The sequence below is a fragment of the Acipenser ruthenus genome, chromosome 26 (assembly GCF_902713425.1).
Source record: "Acipenser ruthenus chromosome 26, fAciRut3.2 maternal haplotype, whole genome shotgun sequence".
NCBI classification, from domain to species: Eukaryota; Metazoa; Chordata; class Actinopteri; order Acipenseriformes; family Acipenseridae; genus Acipenser; species Acipenser ruthenus.
The window spans coordinates 2,455,961-2,477,918 of record NC_081214.1 but is presented as its reverse complement, the minus strand read 5'-3'; the positions used below and the strand labels follow the sequence as shown (position 1 = coordinate 2,477,918).

General features: G+C 45.6%; 2 protein-coding genes across 5 annotated transcripts in view; one reads left to right on the top strand and one right to left on the bottom strand.

The window, feature by feature from the left end:
* LOC117429567 (serine/threonine-protein kinase TAO1) overlaps nucleotides 1-7,741 on the bottom strand; it is a 35,871-nt gene extending 28,130 nt beyond the window's left edge. For 2 of the 4 annotated variants that reach the window (XM_059000593.1, XM_059000597.1), the window contains exon 1: nucleotides 3,452-4,056. The gene's annotated coding sequence lies outside the window, so the exon portion shown is untranslated. Of the gene's footprint in view, nucleotides 1-3,451; nucleotides 4,057-7,721 lie in introns of those variants that run through there. The other 2 variants (XM_059000596.1, XM_059000595.1) reach the window with 2 other exon arrangements.
* A 52-nt stretch (nucleotides 7,742-7,793) lies between these two features.
* On the top strand, nucleotides 7,794-17,585 carry LOC117963276 (pre-rRNA-processing protein TSR1 homolog). Its single transcript, XM_059000598.1, has 15 exons — nucleotides 7,794-7,985; nucleotides 8,955-9,058; nucleotides 9,471-9,687; nucleotides 10,576-10,710; nucleotides 10,933-11,342; nucleotides 11,452-11,587; nucleotides 11,924-12,114; nucleotides 13,019-13,224; nucleotides 13,859-14,021; nucleotides 14,370-14,480; nucleotides 14,844-14,976; nucleotides 15,125-15,241; nucleotides 15,560-15,700; nucleotides 15,833-15,907; nucleotides 16,453-17,585. Exons 1-15 carry the CDS (start codon nucleotides 7,868-7,870, stop codon nucleotides 16,629-16,631), a joined length of 2,436 nt encoding a protein of 811 aa, XP_058856581.1. The 5' UTR covers nucleotides 7,794-7,867; the 3' UTR covers nucleotides 16,632-17,585.
* Nucleotides 17,586-21,958: the final 4,373 nt, after the last annotated feature.

The following is a 21,958-nucleotide window of genomic DNA, read 5'->3' as shown; positions in this document are numbered from 1 at the left end:
GGGTCAGTTCAGAATACCATTGAGTGATTCCAGCAATGCTATTCCGAATAGCCGTATCTAAAATACGGCTCTGGTATTGGGAATACTCTGTTTGCATGTCAGGAATTCCCATTCTGAATACAAATAGAACTGAGCATGCACTTAACACACTTGATAATGATTTATGTACAGTTGACAAAACGCACACACGGAGTGTTGCTTTCCCCCACAAATGTAATTCTATGTAGAGGGGAGTTGATGGTTTGTTTAGTAATAAAAAGAGGGTAATATGATACAAATAATGTACTTGTAAACTTTTGATGAATGTCATCATGTCTGTTTGTGAAAGAGTGGGTCAAACAATACAGTTTGACACTACAATTAGAAACCTTTAGGATTCACTGGAATGTAAAACCAGCTCATTTGACAAACAAAACGGAATGACCCAGGCAGCCCCTATTGCAGGTAAAGTCTTAATGTCTTAAAACCAGCTGAAAGCCAGATTCTCTTCCGCAGTATTAATAGCTTAAACACAGCCTGATATACTGTAGCCAATACCTTACTAAGAACTTAAAAGGAGTGGTAATGCTTTAAAATCAACTTCTTAGCGGGGTTACCCCCCCCCTTAGTGTCGAGAATGTTTTTATTATTACGCGCCCCCCCCCTCCTCACAGAATGTTTTTATTCTTCACTTGTTATTCAGGATATGCAAATATTTGAACCACAGCGCAACAGATATCCAAAACGCCTTCAACGGACGAGTGATAATATTGCTGGTGCTATGAAAGAAGGCAAGAAAACGGATCTTCACACTTCAGTTAGCACTGCTTTAACTATCCAACACATCCAAACCAGCAGCTGGTCCACAAAGGCAATTACAGCGTAAAGCATGTCAGCATCACTATTCAACCAGAGCGCTACTCTTCCTGCGCAAGAGGGCCTTTTATTACAAGCTAATATTCAACAGTACAGCACTATCCCGGTTTAAAGGCTTATCTTAGTCTTCACCTAAATCTTTACAGGGTTATATTAGTTCATTGCTATTTCTATTACAGTCAAGACAGAGGGTATTCATCCCACTGACAAGAACACAGTACAGAAAATCAGATTCAATTCAAAAGTAAAACAGACATAGGTTATGTTTCACTTGAGGGGATAACTGATAGAGTGACACACATTATACTGCTTTGCTTACCAATAGTTTAAACCAACCTCTTATTAGCTTTAACATTACCAGATCCCCCCTCCCCCCTTTAGTGTCCCAATGTTCTTCACCTGTTTTAAACAGTCATTCAAGATATGCAAATACTTCAAATACAGGGCTTTAAATAAACTGTGGCGCTCTAGCGGCTTTGACGCAGGTCACATGGTCGGATGGCAGCTTGACCACTGGCATGAGATTTAGCTGCAACACCTGAAGTTATTAGTACCAGCAACTTTTCAGCAGCAGCAACTTTTCATCTATTCTTTTCTTTGGAATATCTGCACATTTCACAGCTGATGTACAAAATACAAGCAAATAACAAGAACATCTACAACAGTATGGGGGGGGGGCAGTATGTTTCTAGCACCAAGATAAGAAAATAGATTTCAAAACCTTGATGGTATGCTTTCAATAAAATACCTGTGGCAATAAAACCCAATTCCCAATGCTCCAAAACTACCAGTAAGTGAAAAACGATGTCAATTTCTATTTTGCCATGAGGGTATTTACAAGAAGAGCTGGGTCTGTCAGTCATTAACTAAGGCGGCCCCGCCAAACAAGAAAAGTTTGAAGTTTTGATTTCAATTTGGAACAGCAGTTTTGATTCCAGGAGCTGCTCCTCTATTTAGGATGTCATACTGTATCATTGAGGCTGAAGGCCACTGCACCCTCTCTCTCTGCGATTTCAATGGGAAAGAGAATTTACTGACAGACATCTTGTGCAAGACAACCGCCAAGTCTCTGACCAGGAGATATGCATTCTCCAGGGACAACAATTCAGTGCTTTGCAATTTTTACAAGATTTTTCCAAGACAGTCCTGGTGGTAACTGGGCATAAACTGTGGCTGTCATCGGCGTTTCTAGATTTACTCTAAGGAAGGAGGGAGGGAGGTGGTGTGGGGTTGTCAGGTCATCCATCCTCCTTTCGTTTTTAATAACTTTAGTTAAGATTAAAATTGTGATTGCTATTCTGTCTGTCACTATACTCGCCCCAAGAGAATGATGACAAGCAGCAGCAATGCCCTGTAGCAACGCAGTCCACAATAAATTACAACAGGAGCCAAAGCAACTCCTCCTGCCAGATGTATAGGCCACATTGATATTAGTATGTGTCAAATATACCTATAGATTGCATGACATTGCAAAAAAATGTTTCACTAACAGAAAAGAACCCTTTTTAGCATCAGTACAGTATAAAATACCAGCTCATCGGCCTTTGAATTTACTTTCCCGCTGGCACAATCAGCTGGGGGTATTGTGTTATTTTTATTTTTTTTCTCAAGTCATGTAAAAACCAACCGCTTTCCCACATACTAGAAGCAGCAAGCGAGAACATACATGACGTAGAAAGCCGTGACCCAACAGTAGCTGCACCAAAACGATGCCCACAGTATTGTGGAATCCGCGACCACATGGGTCATCACGGGATTCGAATGCAAGTAGCTATCAGAAGTTAGGATGGGATGCTTCCCATGCTGTGTGACTTCTGTTTCAGATCCAGCCACATTATTAGGAGGGTCCCTAGTTATGTATGTATTTCCACTGCATGCAGGCCACAACTGTGTACCAATAATAAGCAATGTTATGCTCAGTCTTACTCCAGTAGGAGTTAAAAAAAAAAAACAAAAGCGTTTATTTAACAAAGATTCAATGACAAGGTCTAGGAGGGGCAAGAATGACGATTTCCCAAATAAAAGGAAGGGGGGCTGGGGTGGTGTGCGGGGCATCGCGTCGTGGTACCAAAAAATCAAAACACTCACACACAGACGCTATACGCTTCTTTTTAGTTTGCTGCATGTTAATAATAGTGAGAAAAACAGCATTCCCTTGCCATGACACGGGGGGCAGGCAAGGAGGGAGTGGTTTAAAAATATAGATTTTTTGTTGCGGGTTGCTTATTTAAAAAAAACAAAAACACAAACATTTTCAATCTTTTGAGCCAGTTTTTTTTTTTAAATGTACTTCGTTATCAAAAGGTAAATATATCCCTGACTGAAATAATTGTATCCATGCGAGGGAAACAGGCACACACACGCAGCTTGTATGCTGTTGCAATGCACCAAAAATTATGGAATGTGGGACACACCAAAAACAAGTGCAACAGCGATACACAATCTACTGTTTCCACAGTCTCGTCCTTTAAACTCGGCACTGCTGCAGAAAACATGACATTCCAAACCCCTACACCTATCACTACTGACGTGTCGGGTTTTTTAAATATATAAATATACAGAAAAACACACATCTATATAACACTGAAACACTTACCCGTCCCAGAGGCCAGGGTTAAAGGGAAGAAAAGTTACCCCGGTATCCAGGCAAAACTGAACGATACAGGGGAAGAGACGGGAACCGAAACGCGGTTTTTATTAACGCCAAACGTGATTATTGTGTGTTATTGTTGGTAAAGCGAGGCGTTATTGATGTTTAATGTGTGTAAACTCCTCCCCGACAGCCCACTCGGGTCAGGCTCGCTCTCTCTCTCTCCCTTCCAGCAGTCAGTCCCAAAGATGGCGGCGGTACGATTCACCTCCTCCCTCCTGACAAACACGGGGGGGAAAAACACGGAGAAACACTCTGTAGAACACCCGCAAACTAACCCGTGGCGACTCCCTTCCTTCAGCCCGGGGCTCTGCTCTGTCTCTGGGTGTGTTATTCGGCGGGTCTGTGTCGTTTTAACGTGCTTTTGAGTGAGTTTTCTGCCCTTCGTCCGTCTCTCCGTACAGCCCCAAGCTCCGCTCCCTCCCGCTGACCGAATCCTACTGGCTGCAGCGCGCTGACTGCAGGCGGCGCGGCCAAGTCCCGCGGGGCGGGAACATCGCGAGACGGAGCGGGGCTGAGGGGGAGACCGGCGCTAACAGTGCGGGTTATAAAACTGCACTCAAATAAATAAACACACGCACCGCTATAATAACCGCAGCATAACTCCACAACGTGTTATAAGCAAAAACAGTTAACTTGGGCGAGGCCGGCATTCAAAGCACCTTTAACCAATTAAACCTATCAATTAATTACATCTTTTTTTGTGGTCTGTTTTGAAATACTGTAAATGCATTTAAAACCGTTTTGCTTCCCCGCCTCCAAAGCGCACCTGTGCTTAGCTTATGGCAAAGCCTGATATGTTGCATTTCACATGTGTTGCATATACTATACACATATCACAACCTGCCAGTTTATTCCCGCTATCTATGAAATACATGTATAACACAGTATGGCGAGTATAGAAACTCAAGTTAAGAATTCTAGATGCAGCACCTCATATGTGTTTAAATTTCTACCACTGAATGTAGAAGCTTTTTTTTGGCTCACAAAATAACACAGTGGCAAAGGGGCACGGAGAAATGCAGCAGTTCCAGTATACAGAGAGACAGGAGAGGGGTTTGAGGCATGGTTCAGGGTGCTATGCACTAAGATCACTGACAGAGTGACTGTGATACAGTGGTTGCGTCGGGAGTATGGGGGGGAGGGAGGCCCTGCCCTGGCTCTAGGGTGGGAGGCCCTGCCCTGGCTCTAGGAGGGCTGTGCGGGGCTGTACAGGAAGCCCAGCAGGGCGTGTGAGATTCGGAGAGGCAGATCAGATCTCAAAGACTCTTTCTTCCTTGTTACTGGAAGCACGTCCTAAGAGCTTCTGGGAACTTAGAAAATGTTTTTTTTTTTTGAAAAGCAATTAGCAACAAACCCAGAGAGACAGTTCATACATCGACAGCTTAGAAAGAGAAGAAGAAGGAATATGCATAGCAATTAAAGTCAATGCAAATGCTTCTGTATATCTATTTGCCTGTCTGCGTCTGTCTTTCTCTGTGTCTCTGTGTCACTGTGCTCTCAGTCCCTTTATAAAAAGGATATACTGTACATGGCAGATTGCTCTGGACAGTAAATGCCCGCCCATCCTGTCTGTGCCTCACCCCTCTCTGGGTACGTTTACGTTTGACTGTTGCCAGTTCTGACGTTAAAGACACAGACCTCAGTCCCATAACAAACAATTGAGTTAAACTCTGCAGCTTGGAAGTGAACACAAGTTCAGTCTATTCCACACCCAAGGAAACTCTGCACAGTGCAGGTACAGTAACCTCACGGTACACTGGAGATAGCTGGCAATGTTCACAATGTACCACATGTACTTAGCAGGCAGCGGCTTTAACATGAAAACACTCTTAGAAAGCTCAACATTGGAGAAATAATGTCAAATCCTCAAAGAGCAGAGTAACTATCGGTATGAAATATGCTACAGTGTTGTCCAAAAACACAATAGTTTCCCCACCTACAGTGTATAATACTATAGACAACTAATGGGATTCTGAACAGTACTATATTATTTTGGCATGGTTACTTTGTAGTTAATGGAGTTATATTTTTAAGTATATCTAAAAAATAACAATATGAAAGTACATGCATGTAAAAGGGAGAGTCAGCAGAGTTCAAGCGGATTTTTAAAAGAAAACAACATTCTGATAAGAAGAGGCGGGGGTGACTGTGGACCTGTCTCCCAGCATCACCCTCCGCCCATTAAGCAGACACATTCTATTCCCAGCTGCAGCTGCCCAATGGTGGCAGTGATTCAACAGCAGGCACTCCTCATTGGCCATCGGCCAGCTGCCTCACACCAATGAGAAGACAGGAGGCTTCATCCTGTATCCAGGCGAACAGAAAACTTAATGAAGCAATGTTATGAATGGGGGTAGCAGCATGCGGGTTCTACTGCCATAGAAGCAATCTTTTTTTTCAATGCAAAAGCAACCTATTTTTAATTCTTTTAAAGAGCCAGCGTCCCTTTTTTAATTTGATACAGTCTACTGTGGCTCTCCTCTAATGCAGCATCGCAATACTAAGGTCAGGCAATTACATCACCCTAATTGATATGATGTGCTGTGGATTTAGCACCCAGCTGTGGATCTCCAGTCAGAAACTCATGAAATCTGCTTTGTTGAATGACTTCTTTTCCCCCAGTCGCTGTGTCTCTGCTAAGTTCTGAATCTTGCTGTGAAAGTCTGTCCGAAATAAACACCAGAGTTGTGGCTCAGGGCTTGTCTTGCGTGTTGACAATATTATCCAGTCTCAATCTGCCCCTACATAGCGTACAAAGAATGAATTCAAGTACTAGTTGGCATTTTACAAGCAAAACAACTCTCTGGGTGGCTTAGTTGGTAGAGCATTGGACTCTGATGTGCAGGGTAGTAAGTTCAAGTCCCACATGAGGCACAAGTGTTAATCCCTCATTTTCAAAACTATTGTTTAATTCACTTTATGGACCTCTAAGGTTTGGCTTTGAAATGAAACCAAGTTGACAATCACAGCTTATCCCCAGGTCCACATCACAGAATGTAATAATGTGTTTCACGCAGCAGGCATACCAGATGGCTGGCTAGCTCTGTTGTCATGGACTCTGATTCCCAGGTTAGTGGGTTCAAACCCCATGTTAGGGGCATGTGTTTTCTTTTCATTTTCAAATACTTTGCCTGTTTTACAAAACTGGATAAGGTGTCAGTGCTTAAGCATAATAATATTATAAATAGGCTGATATAAGATCTTATATGCAATGCTAGACTCTCGCATGGAGCCAAGTGGTGCAGTGGGATAATTCACTAGCGTGCTGCACTGTTTGACTACAGAATCCAGGTGATTTCTTCATTTTCAAAGACTTGGTTCATTTACCTTGGGGTCAATAAAAAAGCAAGCTCCGGAGTATAAGGATTAGCCCACTGCAGCACCAGCTCCCATGCAAAAGCTGTGTTTCACACTGACAGTAAGGTAAATGAAGCAAGTCTTTGAAAGTAAAGGAAGGAATCATCTGCATTTCATCCCAGTCCTCCAAGGAGAAACAGCACAGAATACTAGTGAAGTAGCCCACTGTGCCACCTCACTTCCATGGAAGAGCTTGCTTTTTCACTGACTATACGCTGGCTTCCATAGGACCTTCTTTTTTATATGGTGTCCCTGGTCAAGCTGTAGAATCTGAAGCTGCGCAGCAGAAATAATTCCACTTCTAGCAGGGTTGACGTTTTGCAGTTTCTTAGTGCTGAAACACTAAACGTTGGATTCAAAGTGAAGTATTACTGCTGAAACAACATGAGCGACAATCCTTCCTAAATCGGCAAAGCTAGCTCTGTTTAGGTGTCAACATGCCTTAGCATTGGTGTTGGTGACCAAAGCAGAAGAATGACCTTGATTTACTGTCACTGCCTGAGTGAAGTGAGCTGTGTCAACACGTTCCTTTTCTTTCTGCAGGATCGAGAAAGGGGTCTCAAGATTCGGGGAAAGGAAATGGAAGATTCTCATGGAAATCTACCCCTTTAGAAGGACAGCTGTAATGATCAAGGACAGGTGCAGGACCATGCAAAGGCTAAACATGGCTTAAAGTAGTAGTTTAAAGATTTAAAAATAAAGGTTATGCAGTATTCTTCTGTATCTGTACCTGCGACTATTGCTGGGTTATTCAGAATAAACAGAGTAAGCATGTTAGTGTGTGTCGTTGTTTATGTATATATACCCATGTGGGGCTTGTTATTGTTAATATTAATATAAAGCCTGTTTACTACACCTGTAATACTGCTTCGCAGAAACCTCTTCCAAGATACAGCTTTGCCTTCTTTCGGAGCCGCATGGTGGCGCAGACAGGGTAATAGCACACTGACCCCGGAAGCATTCACTTTGTGAAATCGCTCTATATACCCCGGAGCGTGAAAAATGGCTGGCGGTGCAGAGCAGCAGCAGGCTCACAGAGCCGGGGTGTTAAAACAGAAAAACAAGCACCACAAACACGGCAAACACCGGACTAAGGGCGAGATCGAGCGGGAGAACAAAGGTAAGGGCCCGGCAGAGGGTGACGGCGAGAGATTTAGCAGAGAAGTGTCTGAGACTTCAGCAGGCTGGATTGACGGGCACACGTGTGCACAGGGAACACGTGGGTTTAAATGGCTCGTTGTGCTACTGATTTTAGTTTGTGGTGCTGGACATAATAATAAAAATCTGTTTTTGTTTCTTGACATCCCTATTGGCTCTAGATATATAGTTTCAGTAGTCAAAACACAGTACGGTTAGTCAGTATTGTAAACCTTTTTTTCTGAACAAATAATATCCACAGGAGCTCATGTATACTGTTTAACAAAACCGAAGGATATTCAAAATTAATACTTTACTTCTGGCAAACAATCAACAGACACATGACGCTATAGGGACAGGCTGGTGTCGAGATAGTTTTTAGTTCCAAACTGGGATTCCAATAGAACGGGCAAGTCCTGGCATGTCTACGTCAAAAGCTGGATGCTGTATACGGGCTGCCAACTCGTGACCCTTGTGTAGTTAGAGCTAAGGTCTTGTTGGAGTCAGTTTATCATTTTCAGAAAAAAACTAAAAAAACAAAACAAAACCACAAGACCTAGACCACTAAGTACAGGGCTGGAAATCAGACTCCTATTGCATAGCAGTTTCACCCATTCCAGGTTTTACTACGAGCTTGATTAGTTGCAGTGTATAGGTAACAAGCTCAGGTGTGTCTTGTTAATCTCATAGGAAAACCTTGAATGGATCAAACAACTATGCAATGGGAGTCTTATTTATGTCCCTGAAGTATAACAAGCTCAGGCATGACTGAAGAACTGGAATGGGTATGTGGCTGTAGTCAGCTGTCATGTGTTAATATAAAGGCAACTCTTACAGAGGTCTGGGCAGCACCTCTCTATTATGAAGCCCTACTGTCACAGCTGTTCCCCCACCTCACCCCTCTCCTCTCCTCTCCTCTCCTCTCCTCGCTGTCTGTGTGTTGGGTTTGCAGGACGGGTATCTGTGAAGACTCTCAGTAAGAAGCAGAAGAAGGAGCAGAGGAAGCAGGACCGCAGACACAAAGCCAGCCAGCTCCGCAGAAACAAGAAGGACACTGTGAGTCACGCTGTCTGCAAGTCTGTGCGAGTGTGCGTCTGTGTGGGAGATACTGGGGGCTGTGCCGCAGTGTGGATTTAAACGGTGTCTGTGTGTCCAGTTAGAAATAACTGCCATGTATGTGTGTGAGTACAACTGGATGTTGAGAGTGTGTCCCATCTTGGACATTTCAAAGTCTTTTTGCCATCAGTGTGGATTGGCTGGACTATGTGTCTGACTTTCTGCTCCTCTGTGTCAATGTATCCTTGTTTGCCTGCCTGTTCTGCCCCAGTAGGGGTTAAAAAGAATTGATTGCGTAGCAGAGGGAGCTATCCCCCTTTTCATTAAAGCAACACATGCAGTTCTGTGAAGACTACACGCAGCTGTTGTTAAAGCCCACATGGCTCCTCTTTCTCTCTCTGTCTGTCTCCAGGTCCTCACAGAGAAGAGGCAGCTGGGCAGTAAAGACGGACCCCCACACCTTGTGGCGGTGATCACACTGCATGCTGGGATCGACGCCCAGAATGCCCTGCAGCTGCTCCGGAGTGCTGAGATGGGATTGGTGTACGAGGGCGCCGGGGGAGGGGACAGTTTCGGGCTCGTCCTGCCACGATTCAAGCAGAGATTAGTCTTCATCAAACCCAACGCAGGTAAAGAACAGAGATTAGCCTTCATCAAACCCAGCGCAGGTAAAGAACAGAGATTAGTCTTCATCAAACCCAGTGTAGGTAAAGAACAGAGATTAGTCTTCATCAAACCCAGCGCAGGTAAAGAACAGAGATTAGTCTTCATCAAAACCAGTGTAGGTAAAGAACAGAGATTAGTCTTCATCAAACCCAGCGCAGGTAAAGAACAGAGATTAGCCTTCGTCAAACCCAGCGCAGGTAAAGAACAGAGATTAGTCTTCATCAAACCCAGCGCAGGTAAAGAACAGAGATTAGCCTTCATCAAATCCAGTGCAGGTAAAGAACAGAGATTAGTCTTCATCAAACCCAGCGTAGGTAAAGAACAGAGATTAGTCTTCATCAAACCCAGCGTAGGTAAAGAACAGAGATTAGTCTTCATCAAACCCAGCGCAGGTAAAGAACAGAGATTAGTCTTCATCAAACCCAGCGCAGGTAAAGCGCCATCTTTGTAAAGGGTAATAGCTTTTACGCGTTTCAGAATATCGTTGTACTGTACTGAATATAGTTGTACTGTACTGTTCTGAGCTCTTGTGAATTTCTCTATTCTCTTTAGGGGGAATTCAATTAAACAGTTATGAGTCTCGTGTAGGTCTAATAGTGTTCGAATGACCTCAGACAGAATCATACCAGTGTGAACAAGCTTTAGACTGGTGCTTTATATGGAACTCCCAGTGGCGAGTAACTGGACTGTTGGTGTGTTTCCTGGCCCTATGGGTCCTGCGCTGGTAGGGGTAGTCTGTTTGTGTTCGACCCCACAGAGCAATGACGGTCCTGTTGCTTTATATAATACTTCATTCAGTGGGCACTGTTCTACCATAGAGCACAGTGTTGATTCCTCTGGTCTCTCTGCAGCGGACCTGCATGCTGTACTGGACCTGGCGAAGGTTGTGGATACCCTGCTGTTTGTGTTGGACCCCACAGAGGGATGGGACAGCTACGGGGATTACTGCCTGTCCTGCCTCTTCGCACAGGGGCTGCCCAGCCACGGTATGGACCGATATAATGCATACATTCAAACGTATTCACAGGAGACTTGTGAAAGTGGAACTCATTTCATAAATCTCTACAGTTTAATTCTTTAAAGCTCTGTCTGGTACCGTCCTACACTCTTCAGTTTGCATGCCTTACATTCGGGTAGTCTGCTATAGTCCTTCCCTCTTCCACTGAGCTGCTCCCTGATTGGTGCTCTGTTCCTGTCTTCCCCCACAGTGCTGGTGACTCAGGGGATCTCGGAGCTGTCTGTCAAGAAGCGCACGGAGGCTCGGCGCGCTCTGTGCCGCGTGACGGAGTCTCGGTTCCCGGAGGCTCGGCTCTTCAGCCTCGACTCTGCCCCGGACTCCGCCCTGCTGCTGCGCCACCTGGCCTCTCAGAAGCAGCGGCAGCTGGCGTTCCGCTCGCGCAGGCCCTATCTGCTGGCACAGAGCGCCTGCTTTGAACCTGGGCCCGGCCCGCTGGGCACCCTGCGCGTCTCGGGGTACGTCCGCGGCAGAGCGCTCGACGTCAACCGGCTCGTCCACATTGTGGGGCACGGAGACTTCCAGATGAGCCAGATTGATGCCCCCCGCGACCCCCTGCCCATGGCGGCCAGGGGCACGAGAGGGGGCGACATGGACATGCAGGTAGAGTACAGAGGACAATCACACTCGGGGTGGGGCACACTTGTAGGTGAGCTGGGGTATGCGTGGTTATTAGTAAGCACTAACGCAGCTCTGTGTTTGCTCCCCGCAGGAGGGGGATTATGAGGTGAGGATGCTGATGAGGGCAGACCCCTCACGGCAGGAGAGCCTGCAGACGGAGGCAGAGCTCGACCCCATGGAGGGGGAGCAGACCTGGCCGTCCGAGAGCGAGCTGAAAGAGGCGGAAGGTGAGGGGTCAGGGTTCACAGCGGAGGGGTGGTGGTTGCCTGTATTTTTACTGCTCATGGGTGTTCCTCTGCAGCCCACTTGCACAGCACTGATGTGTTTGCCTGAATCTCTGCAAACATGGTGGGCAGGCAAACCAGTTGAAAATACAAACTCTCCAGCTGCTACCAAGGAACACAGTAGGGTTGGAAATGACAAGATACTAGCCCAGAAGGGAAGCTGGGCTGCTGTCTCAGTAATCCTTTGCAGGTGGGGGATTGAGATCCAGTGGGGTACAGGGTTTCTGCGTTTAGTGTCTCTGTGCCTGTGTCTGACTGCATTGCCTTCCCGTCTCTCAGAAGCCCTGAAGCAGCGAAAGGTGGCACGGAAGGTGCCTAAGGGGACATCAGACTACCAGGCTTCCTGGATCATGGAGAGGGAAGGAGAGAGCGAGGGAGAGGAGGAGGAGGAGGAGGGGGAGAGCAGCGACGAGGAGGGGGACGACAGGATGGAGGAGCAAGAGGATTTCATGGAGGAGATCGACTCCCAGGTACTGCTTCTGATCAGTGTAGCACACGATGCCCGTGAAACACTTTTTAGGTGAACTGAAGCTGTCAGAATGTGAATAGTTGCAATATCTGAACATATCAGGGAAAGGAATAAGACTCCCATTGCAGAGCAGCTTCACCCACTCCTGGTCTCGGTATGATGCTTTTGTTAGCTTGATTTGCGGTATTTTAATAAGAGTCATCACTGATGCCATTCAGCCCAGCAGGCAGGGCTCACTTTCAAGCCCCACAACTCTTAACAAGCAGTCGCGTAGAAGCAAACAAGACGTTATGAAACGCCGGGACGTTTATTTTCAGAGTTTTATATCAACACATTGGACCTTCACCTTCGACCTGTCCGGTTACTTTTTTCATGTCCACATTTTTAGTTTTTTGTTTGTATCCAGCACCTTGGCACCTTGCATCCGCTGGCTGCTCTATTGTTCAGCATGGCTACGTGACCACCAAATGTGCCGTTTCTTAGAATGTATTTATTTTCTTTAATCGTGCTTCCATCGCACAGGAGTTGGAGGCACTTTGAACAATAGTGTTTTGAGTGGATTCCCTTGAGGATCGGGGGAAGCTTTTATTCCTGCTAATAGTGGCAGCTTCCTGGTCGTTGTCACTGTTGTAACAAATGTTGAAAAAAAAAAAAAAGTGCTTGATCTACAGTTTAAGGGGTCATCACAGCGTTGTTTGACAGAACGTGGTAATAACTTGGCTTTAGAGCACGGAGATCTTTAAAAAAAATAAATAACACACCCACACACACACAGCATCGAATTGCTGTTCTAATCTTAAGATTAAAAACCGCTCGGGGTGCTCTTGATGGCGTACGGATTGGGAGAGGATTGGGAAATGTGCTGCAGCTGTTAACCCTCACCCCCGTTCCTCTCTCGCAATCAGGACGGTGATGTGAGCGAAGGGGAGGAGGAGGAGGAGGATGTAGAGGAGTGTGAGACGCTGACGGAGAGCGGGCGAGACGATCATTACGATGAGAAGATCGACGTGCAGGAGGAGAGGGAGATGGTGGAGCGGTATAGGCAGGCGCGATCCGACCAGATGTTCCCAGATGAGGTGGACACGCCCCTGGACATTTCCGCCAGGGTCAGGTATGTCCGGAGCACGCTCATGCACGCACACACATGCACAGACACACGCTGCATGAGTGAGCGATTAAAAAAATAAAAGAAAAAATGAGGATGGTAATAATAATATAATGCAGTGCTACTCAATTCTGTCCCTCGAGATGCATTCCAGTCCAGGTCTTTATTCCAACCAGGTCTTAAATTAGTTAATTGCCTCTTAGTGGGTTTAGTGAACTATTGTAGAACCTGCTTGGGGTAAAAACCTGGACTGGACTGGACTGGGTCTCCAGGGCCAGAATTGAGTACCACTGATATAATGGGTACTAATGTTATCAAAATACATACTGATAGCATGGTCTCTGCTACATAATCACACTAACTCTTCATAGGGATTTATTTCCAGTTAGTCCAAACCAAGTAAATGTTATGTAATATATAAACGACAAAACATTTTAAAAACTGTGCTTAACACTGTCATTTGCTCTGGTGGTGGTGGTGGTGTGTTTTGTTTTTTTATATTTCTATATGGGATCCCCTCCATGGGTTTATAGTGTTAGAAATGTTGTTCTCTCAATATAAAGCCTGGTCCTTTTCCAGGCTTCAGAGTGGATGGCTCTCATGTGGGTGCGTATGTGTCTTATCCCCCTCCCCTTTCCAGGTTCCAGCGGTATCGAGGGCTGAAGAGTTTCCGCACCTCCCCCTGGGACCCCAAGGAGAATCTGCCGCGGGACTACAGCCGGATCTTCCAGTTCCAGAACTTCGAGCGCACCCGCAAGCGTGTGTTCACTGAGGCCGAGGAGGAGGGGCAGGAGGGGGCTATGGTAATGCACTGCAGCCCATTGCAGAGAGGACTTCTGTAACAATAACCAGCGCTGCACAATCAGGCTGCTGTGTGCTGTTACTTCATAAGCAGCAAGAAAAGCACATTGAACAGAAACCAGATTCAGCTGTGTTTTTAAGCATAGCGTTGTTGAGTGTTTAATAATTTTGCCCTGGATAAGGACGTCTGCTAAGAAATAAATAATAATAAATAAATAATTGCTAGATTATGCTGTTTACCAGGTCCAGATATGCATCAGAGCTTTAGATTTATTTACTTCAGGTCCTGTATACAGGTGTACAGTACTGCTTCACGGTTGTGACTCGGATCTCTCTCTTGTCTCTTGCAGGTGGGCTGGTATGTGACAGTCCATATCAAGGAAGTCCCGCCCTCAGTCATGGAGCATTTCCAGCGAGGCAGGCCATTGGTCCTCGTCTCCCTACTGCCTCATGAACAGAGGGTACGACCTCTCAACCTCTATTCCATTCCAGGGGGCTCTCAACCCAGTCCTCACCGCATTCCGAACCATTCCTTTTCAATCGGCACTGTTTTCCGGTGCACTTAAACAGGACTTCGGAAAGTCTGTTACAAAACTTTTAAATAGTCTGCAACTGCAAGGATTGCCCTGTGCATCAGACTATAACTTAAAAGGAAAAAAAGAGGACCCTGCATGAAACGTAAGAGTTGCCTCGTGTGACTTCCGTTAGAGAACAAGGGTTGAGAACGCCTGACTTGGCTTTCTGAGTTACGATCATCTCTCTGGCTGAGTGCAGATGCATTTCTTCTCATTACCTGACTTGTCATTGCCTCTCTCTCCCTCTAGATGTCGGTAGTGCACATGTTGGTGCGGAGACACCCTGGGAACACCGAGCCAATCAAATCGAAGGAGGAACTGGTGTTCCAATGTGGGTTCCGCCGGTTCCGAGCGTCGCCGATCTTCTCCCAGCACACCTCGGGTAAGCTTGGATTAGACACAAGCCATGCACCGGCAGCTCTTATGCTGCTAATGTACTCCAGTAGAGGTTCTGTGTTTACAGCATATAGGCATACAAAGTGGACCCTGTTTGTTTTTAATACTGTATTCATTCTGTTGCTGCCCCCCAGGAGACAAGCACAAACTGGAGCGGTTTCTGAGGCCGAACACCCCTATAGTGGTGTCAGTGTACGCACCCATCACCTTCCCTACTGCAGGAGTGCTGGTCTTCAAACAGAGAGCCAACGGTGAGGAATGATGCTATTCCAGGGCTGGAAGAAAGACTCCTATTGCATAGCAGTTTCACCCATTCCAGGTTTTACTACAAGCTTGATTAGCCACAGGTGTGTCTCGGGAATGGATCAAACTGCTGTGCAATGGGAGTCAAACTGAGAGAGACTTTGTGTGTATTTGTGTGCATGTCTTGTGACTGCGTGTGTATCTGTATGTGTGTCTGTGCATCAAAATATGACTGTATGTGTGTCTTGTGGGTGTCTGCGTTTAAATCTGTATGGATCTGTGCATGTATCTGTGTGTCTGAACGCCCCCCTGTCCCCTCTCTACAGGAATGCAGGACTTGGTGGCGACAGGCTCCTTGCTGAAGGTGGACCCTGACCGTGTGATAGTGAAGAGGATTGTGCTCAGCGGACACCCCTTCAAAATCCTGCGCAAGACCGCCGTGGTGCGCTACATGTTCTTCAACAGAGGTGAGAGCGGAGGGGCTGGCTTCACTGTCATCGCAAACACACAGCACTGCAGTACTGTACAGGGAAAAGAACCATTTCAATTCAGAATACAACGTCAGGTTTAAACTTCTTAAACTTGTTCTCTCCCTGCAGAGGACGTGCTGTGGTTCAAACCAGTGGAGCTGAGGACTAAATGGGGCAGACGGGGACACATCAAGGAGGCGCTCGGTAAGTGGGATTTATAGATCACCCGTTTCAAAGATGTTTGCTCGCGTGTGTGTTTATTTGTTTTTTTATCAATGAAAGACAGTGTTCCAGATCCAGCCATTGCCTACCAGGTAGAACCGCTCCAGATTCTAATATAAACTTTATAGTGTTTAGCTCATGCCTTCATCGGTGTCTGATATGATTGAGTTTTTTACTCAACGGGGGATGCAATGCAGGGGAAGATCCAGCAGTGGTTGATCCTGGCAGGGTGAAGGTTGGTCAAGTTTTAAATTGAATCTTAGGTTTTAAGTGCAGGAAGAGTCTTATTTCCATCCCTGTACAAAACTCAGGTTAATAAATTAATGCATCTTTTGTGCGGGACAATAAGCAGTCAGGGCACTCCAGCCTGGAACGGCTCAAACGAGTCAAGCTGCTCTGCAAGTGAAGGCTGAACTCATCCTCACCAGATCAGAAGATCTTTGTTTGCTTACCTAGGTGAAGGTTAGTTAGTCTGGGAATCTACTTTGTGATTTGCATGACCGTAACCAGCCTCTCGTTTTCCCCAGGTACTCACGGCCACATGAAGTGTGTGTTTGACAACCAGCTGCCCTCCCAGGACACGATCCTCATGCACCTCTACAAGCGGGTGTACCCCCACTGGACATTCGACCCGCACGTCGCCGAGCCAGCCAGCTGGGTGAAGAACGAGGCTGTGGTCAACCCTGAGGAGATCGAAATGGAGTAGAGAGAGAGGAGGGGGAGGGGGGTGATCAACACTGAGTGAACAAACCACAAGCCATACTGCAAGACTGATTTAAAAAGAAAAAAACACATACTGAACAATCCCAGTGCTCTGCCCCCTGCTGCCAGGGAGAGTGAACTACATTGTTGCATACTTTGTTTTGATGCGTTAATTAGCAGAGATCGGTAGCACCTATCAGTCCTGCTCCCTCACCACCCCCAATTCTTTAATGGGAATGATATGAGATGCATTAACCCACTGGTTAATATTAGTTCAGTCCCTGGTTCAGTTTGCATACAGCTGTAGTTACAGACTGTTCATGTCTTTCATTTCAACTAATGGAGAACAGTTCAGGTTGTAAAATACATGCAGTTCAGTTCTCCAGGAGAACCGGTGCAGAACTGATGGATTTGTGGATCAGATTGCTGTGGGACGGGAGTTTCTTGTTGCCGCTGCTGAAGTGAAGGAGCGAAGGTTTGAGTGACGTTTCTGTTCATCGCACGCAAAAGAGTGAAGGCTTCAGTTTGCCTTGAAAGTCCTGACCGATAGGTGTGGCACAAGGCACTGGATCTGCACAAACAAAATAAAAACGACCTGGACGCCACTTGTTTGAAGCTCTTTACAGAAATTGTTTTGATGTGTGTGAATGTGTTTTCAGGATATTAAATGATTTCATTTGATTGCAGTGTTTGTCATAAAGAAAGACACAGTGGCGCAGGCTCCAGTCACCATGTGAGCCTCCCCACAACGCAGCTCCATTGGCCGGTCATTGCACCTCTATAGTGATCGTTCCCTCAGCACAGCTCTGCCATTCTCTCACGTCTGAGACTGTCCAGCTCAGAGCTGTATTATCAATGCATGTGGATGAACTGTCTGTATAGAGAGCACCAAACTCACTTGAGAAATGTAAGTGTTCTGTACTGGGAGGGCTACTGAATAAACCTTCCATACAAACTGCACCTGTCTGCATGTGTGTTAGCCTAGTAGTTTTGAACCCAGCACCCTTTATTTCAGCCCTTCACAGAACTGTCCTGTTAAATGCAGTACAGGGCTCCATCCCCCAGTCCTGGAGTTCCATATGTTCTCCACTAGGTGACAGACTTGCTTCAGTTCAGGAAAGAGAAGGAGCCCTGCAGTCTAAACTTCCCTCGGATTGCGTTACGATGAATGCTTTCAACGACCCAAGAGCTCACATCAGTGTCTCTTTACAAGAGTTAATGTGACCTAAGTGGGGGGGAAAGGTGGCCTTATAACCCACGATTTAGTGAAACAAAAGAAAACAGAAAGTTACGGAAAAAAATCTAATAACATCTGTCAACCCGCAGTTGAACTTTGTACAGAGGTGAATAATCTGCTGCTGGTCTGAAACTCTGTTGCACTCAGTTTGAAATCTGGTGAGGTTATAAAGTGGCTTTACCAGCACAGAGGTCACCTGAGAGACCTGAACACAAAAGGGAACTCAAGAATAGATTCATATGCAAACTGTTCTGCACTAAAGTATAAATGTAGAAAAATATTCCTGAGTAACATCTGTAATTACTTTGATACAAGTAACAAAGGCAATCAATTCAAATATATTTCAAAGTGATTCCATGCGCAGTTAAGTCAGTTTAAATTAGTTTCTAACCTTGTGCCAGTCCTGGGGGCCAGTGGGCTGCATTGCGGCCGTACAGTAAGCAGTCTCCAGCAGGGAAGGGGTTAACGCAGCCTGGGGCTTGGAATGCCTGAGGTTCCCGTTTGCCACATTAAGCAGGGTTTGGAGGTCTAATCGGTAAAATATTTTTTTCCGTTGGATAGAGTGCTGATGCGGTGGGTGAGAGTTCTGCCTGCTTTTATGGATAGCAGATGTGGCACTACGGGTTTGGCACGGCACGCATCTCCAGATCCCTGAGCCAGTCTGGGTGGCACCGGGGTCAAAAGTTCACAGGCCCACCGATGAGTAATTAAAGCTGCTCTAATGGAACGGATCGGGGGTCTCAGATCAGACAGAGAAACGACTGGCTCAGCAGAATGAATGCACACAAGTCCGCTGCCATTTGCTTAACCCTTCGGTTCATTTATTTTTAAAGCTGCTTCTCAGATGGTCCTTTCCAGGAGCCGCAAGCAAAGCTTAATTTAGGGTATCAATGTCATTGAAATTCCTTTTTTCTTCAAAATGTAACTCTGCGAATCTTATAACGGAGGTGCCCCCTCCTACCCAAACCATTACTACAGATTACACAACATTCAAACAAGCATCTAGCGGTCTGAGACAGTCCATTCTGCTGGCTACAGTGTTACACAATGTGGAAGTAGAAGTAGTTCTTAACAACAGAAGTTTTTGTACTTTGCATAATTTTAAAAGCCCCTAAACTCCAGGGTGGCCCTCGTCTTGCACTGGGTTGGGACCCATTGATTAAACCAATCTTCCCAGCTCCTGTATGGCTTTGTTGCGGAGTTTGGGAGCATGCAGAAAAGAAAAGAAAAGAAAAAAAACACAACAAAAGGATCTGATGACAAATTTCTTTTGTGCGTCCCTTTGGGCTTGTTTGTCAGGTTCTTAAATGACTTGGAACCCCAGGCTTATTCCTAATGCTTGGCTGATTCAAGCGCTGCGTCTTGATTGCTCTGGGAGAATCCACTCATACCAAATAAATGTTCCCAAAGGGCACAATACAAGCATGTCAAATTATATTAAATACAGCATTTCATATTGAAACATTCTGAAGAGTAATTCTTACATTGTAACGTCAGAGGCAGACTGCCAAATGTATGCATGTGTATCAGTGTGTGATACGGGGCGGTCTGTCACTGGGGGCGCGACATGCAGATTCAGGTTTACTTCCACTTCATATAATAGAAAAGCTCAATTGGGCCTGTGCTAAAAAGTCTAGTTCAAACTGGGCCCAAACTCGATATTTAAAACTTTTATTATGACTTTGCACTACCTTTCACAGGGAGGATCGACACTTGCTGCTCTGCATGTGAATTGTGAATTTAATTTAAAATGAAGTTTCTGGGGTAAGTTTCGTCTGGTGGCCCTACACTTTTCATTTGGGAGAAAAGTCTTTCCTTCCTCTTTTGAAGTCCCTGCAGTCTGCTCAACAGGACCTCCAGCAGCACCTCTGATTGAACCCGGGCCTGTTCCCCAGTGCCCCCCGCCACCCCTCCCAAATCTTTCCTGGGGCTCTGCCAAGCCTGAGGTCCTCGGATGGAGACAGGGAGCGAGCGGCAAGGGCCCGAACCATTCCAAACCACAGCTGCCTTTCCCTGGAATCCACTGCCAGCTGGGCTGGTGCGCTGCTCCTCTGCGATTAATCAGGAAGCTTTCTCGGTCAGGAGGGAAAATTAAAGCGGCTTCAGAGAGAGGGAGAGAAGGGGGCGGCGAGACCTCCCAATAGAGCTGATGAGTTCACCGAGTGAGAGTGGAGGAGGACAGGGGGGTAGGCAGACAGGCAGGCAAACTGAGGGTCTGTTTCACAGATTGTAACTAATCCCCAAGAATGAGAGAGGTCAGGCTGTTTCCTAGATGGGAGGCCTGGGTAATGATTTTTTTGTCTGTTTAACCATAACTCAGTTATTAAATAAATAAGATTCAGAGATATTTAATAAATATATATATATATATATATATATATATATATATATATATATATATATATATATATATATATATATAATTTATTATGAGCTGAGGGAGGCTGTGTGGCTCAGTGGTTAGGCATGAGGGACTGGGAAGTAGTGTTGCCCTAGTAGTTAAAGATGACTGTGGTCTTGTGGGTACTGATGAGGGAATTGTATGGCCGGGCCAGGCCTGGCTGTAATGGCTAACGCTGATGGAGTGGACAGCAATATATTGCTGTTGTACAAGCTGCCCGTCCGTCTCTGACCTCGCTGCTATCCAGGGGGGAGTGACCACCCCCCCACGCCAAGCATGCATCTGTTTGATGACATCACTATGAGAACATGGCAGCCTCTCTCGCCCTGCTTCCTGTCCCTGTGATGTCACAGCATATGGTTTTCAGAAAAAGTCAAGCCGGAGAAGTGATTGAGAGGGAGAAAAGGCAGCTCTTTCCATCTCTGCCATGTGTACCTCTGTATGGGGGTGGAATGCAGGGAGCCTGGGGAATAGCACTCACTCCTGCAGCTAATGGGAAAGGATCGGCTTGCCATGTGTGTCCCAGACTGGGGCTAGGCTCGGTCAGCCAGCCCACATGGCAGCCTTAACACCAGCTCCAACCTGGGGCCCAAGCCTTAACCCCCGACGAGCGCAACCAAGCATCTGCAATGCAGAGTTTCCATGAGGATTGAAAAAACTACTGCCCACTTCCATGAGATCCGCTTTCAAGACTTCGCTATTAGGAAAGATGACCCCTTGTCGCTGGCACGTTTAACTTGTAATTAGCTGCCCCCATCTTCTGGAGGTAGAGGACACAAGACATGTAAAATAAATGAAATACTACACTTCATGACAAGTATAGAATTGAAGATTCATTTAATAAAAACAAGCAAGAATTTATATGTATTTTTTACATATGATGCAAAGTTATATGGGAATAGTCAAAAAGAACTGTATTGTACTGTACAATCCAATGTAGAACTGTATTGTACTGTACAATCCAATTTAGTACCAATATGGGCAGCAGTGTGGAGTAGTGGTTAGGGCTCTGGACTCTTGACCGGAGGGTTGTGGGTTCAATCTCAGGTAGAGGACACTGCTTGTGTACCCTTGAGCAAGGTACTTACCTAGATTGCTCCAGTAAAAACCCAACTGTATAAATGGGTAATTGTATGTAAAAATAATGTGTAGAAGATAATGTGATATCTTGTAACAATTGTAAGTTGCCATGGATAAGGTCGTCTGCTAAGAAATTAATAATAATAATAATAATAATAATAATAATAATAATAATAATAATAATAATAATAATAATAATAATAATAATAATGCAGATAAGTCCTCCATGAAATGAACAATTATGGCTCACCACCAGCGAGGATTAAAAAAACAAAGGGTTACCTATGCGTCTATACAAACTCTACAAGCAGCAGTACATCGTTAAAGCTTGAGCTCATAAACATGCAGTATTTAAAACGGCACATTTTCAATGCAGGGAGCAGGGCAGGCACAATGGGGTTGTAATGGCAAATAGCAGAGCGTGGTCACTGATTGCAGACAGGTGCAAGGGCCCGGCTCATTCCAACCATGAGCGGGTAAACGCTGTCGAGTAAACGCTGTAATTGCGCGAGTTATTAGGACTGTAGCGGGCGGATATTTAAATAATCCGGAGTGATGTCAAACGAGTTTTGGAAATGAATTTGTTACCATAAGCGCCAGTTCAGACTGGTAC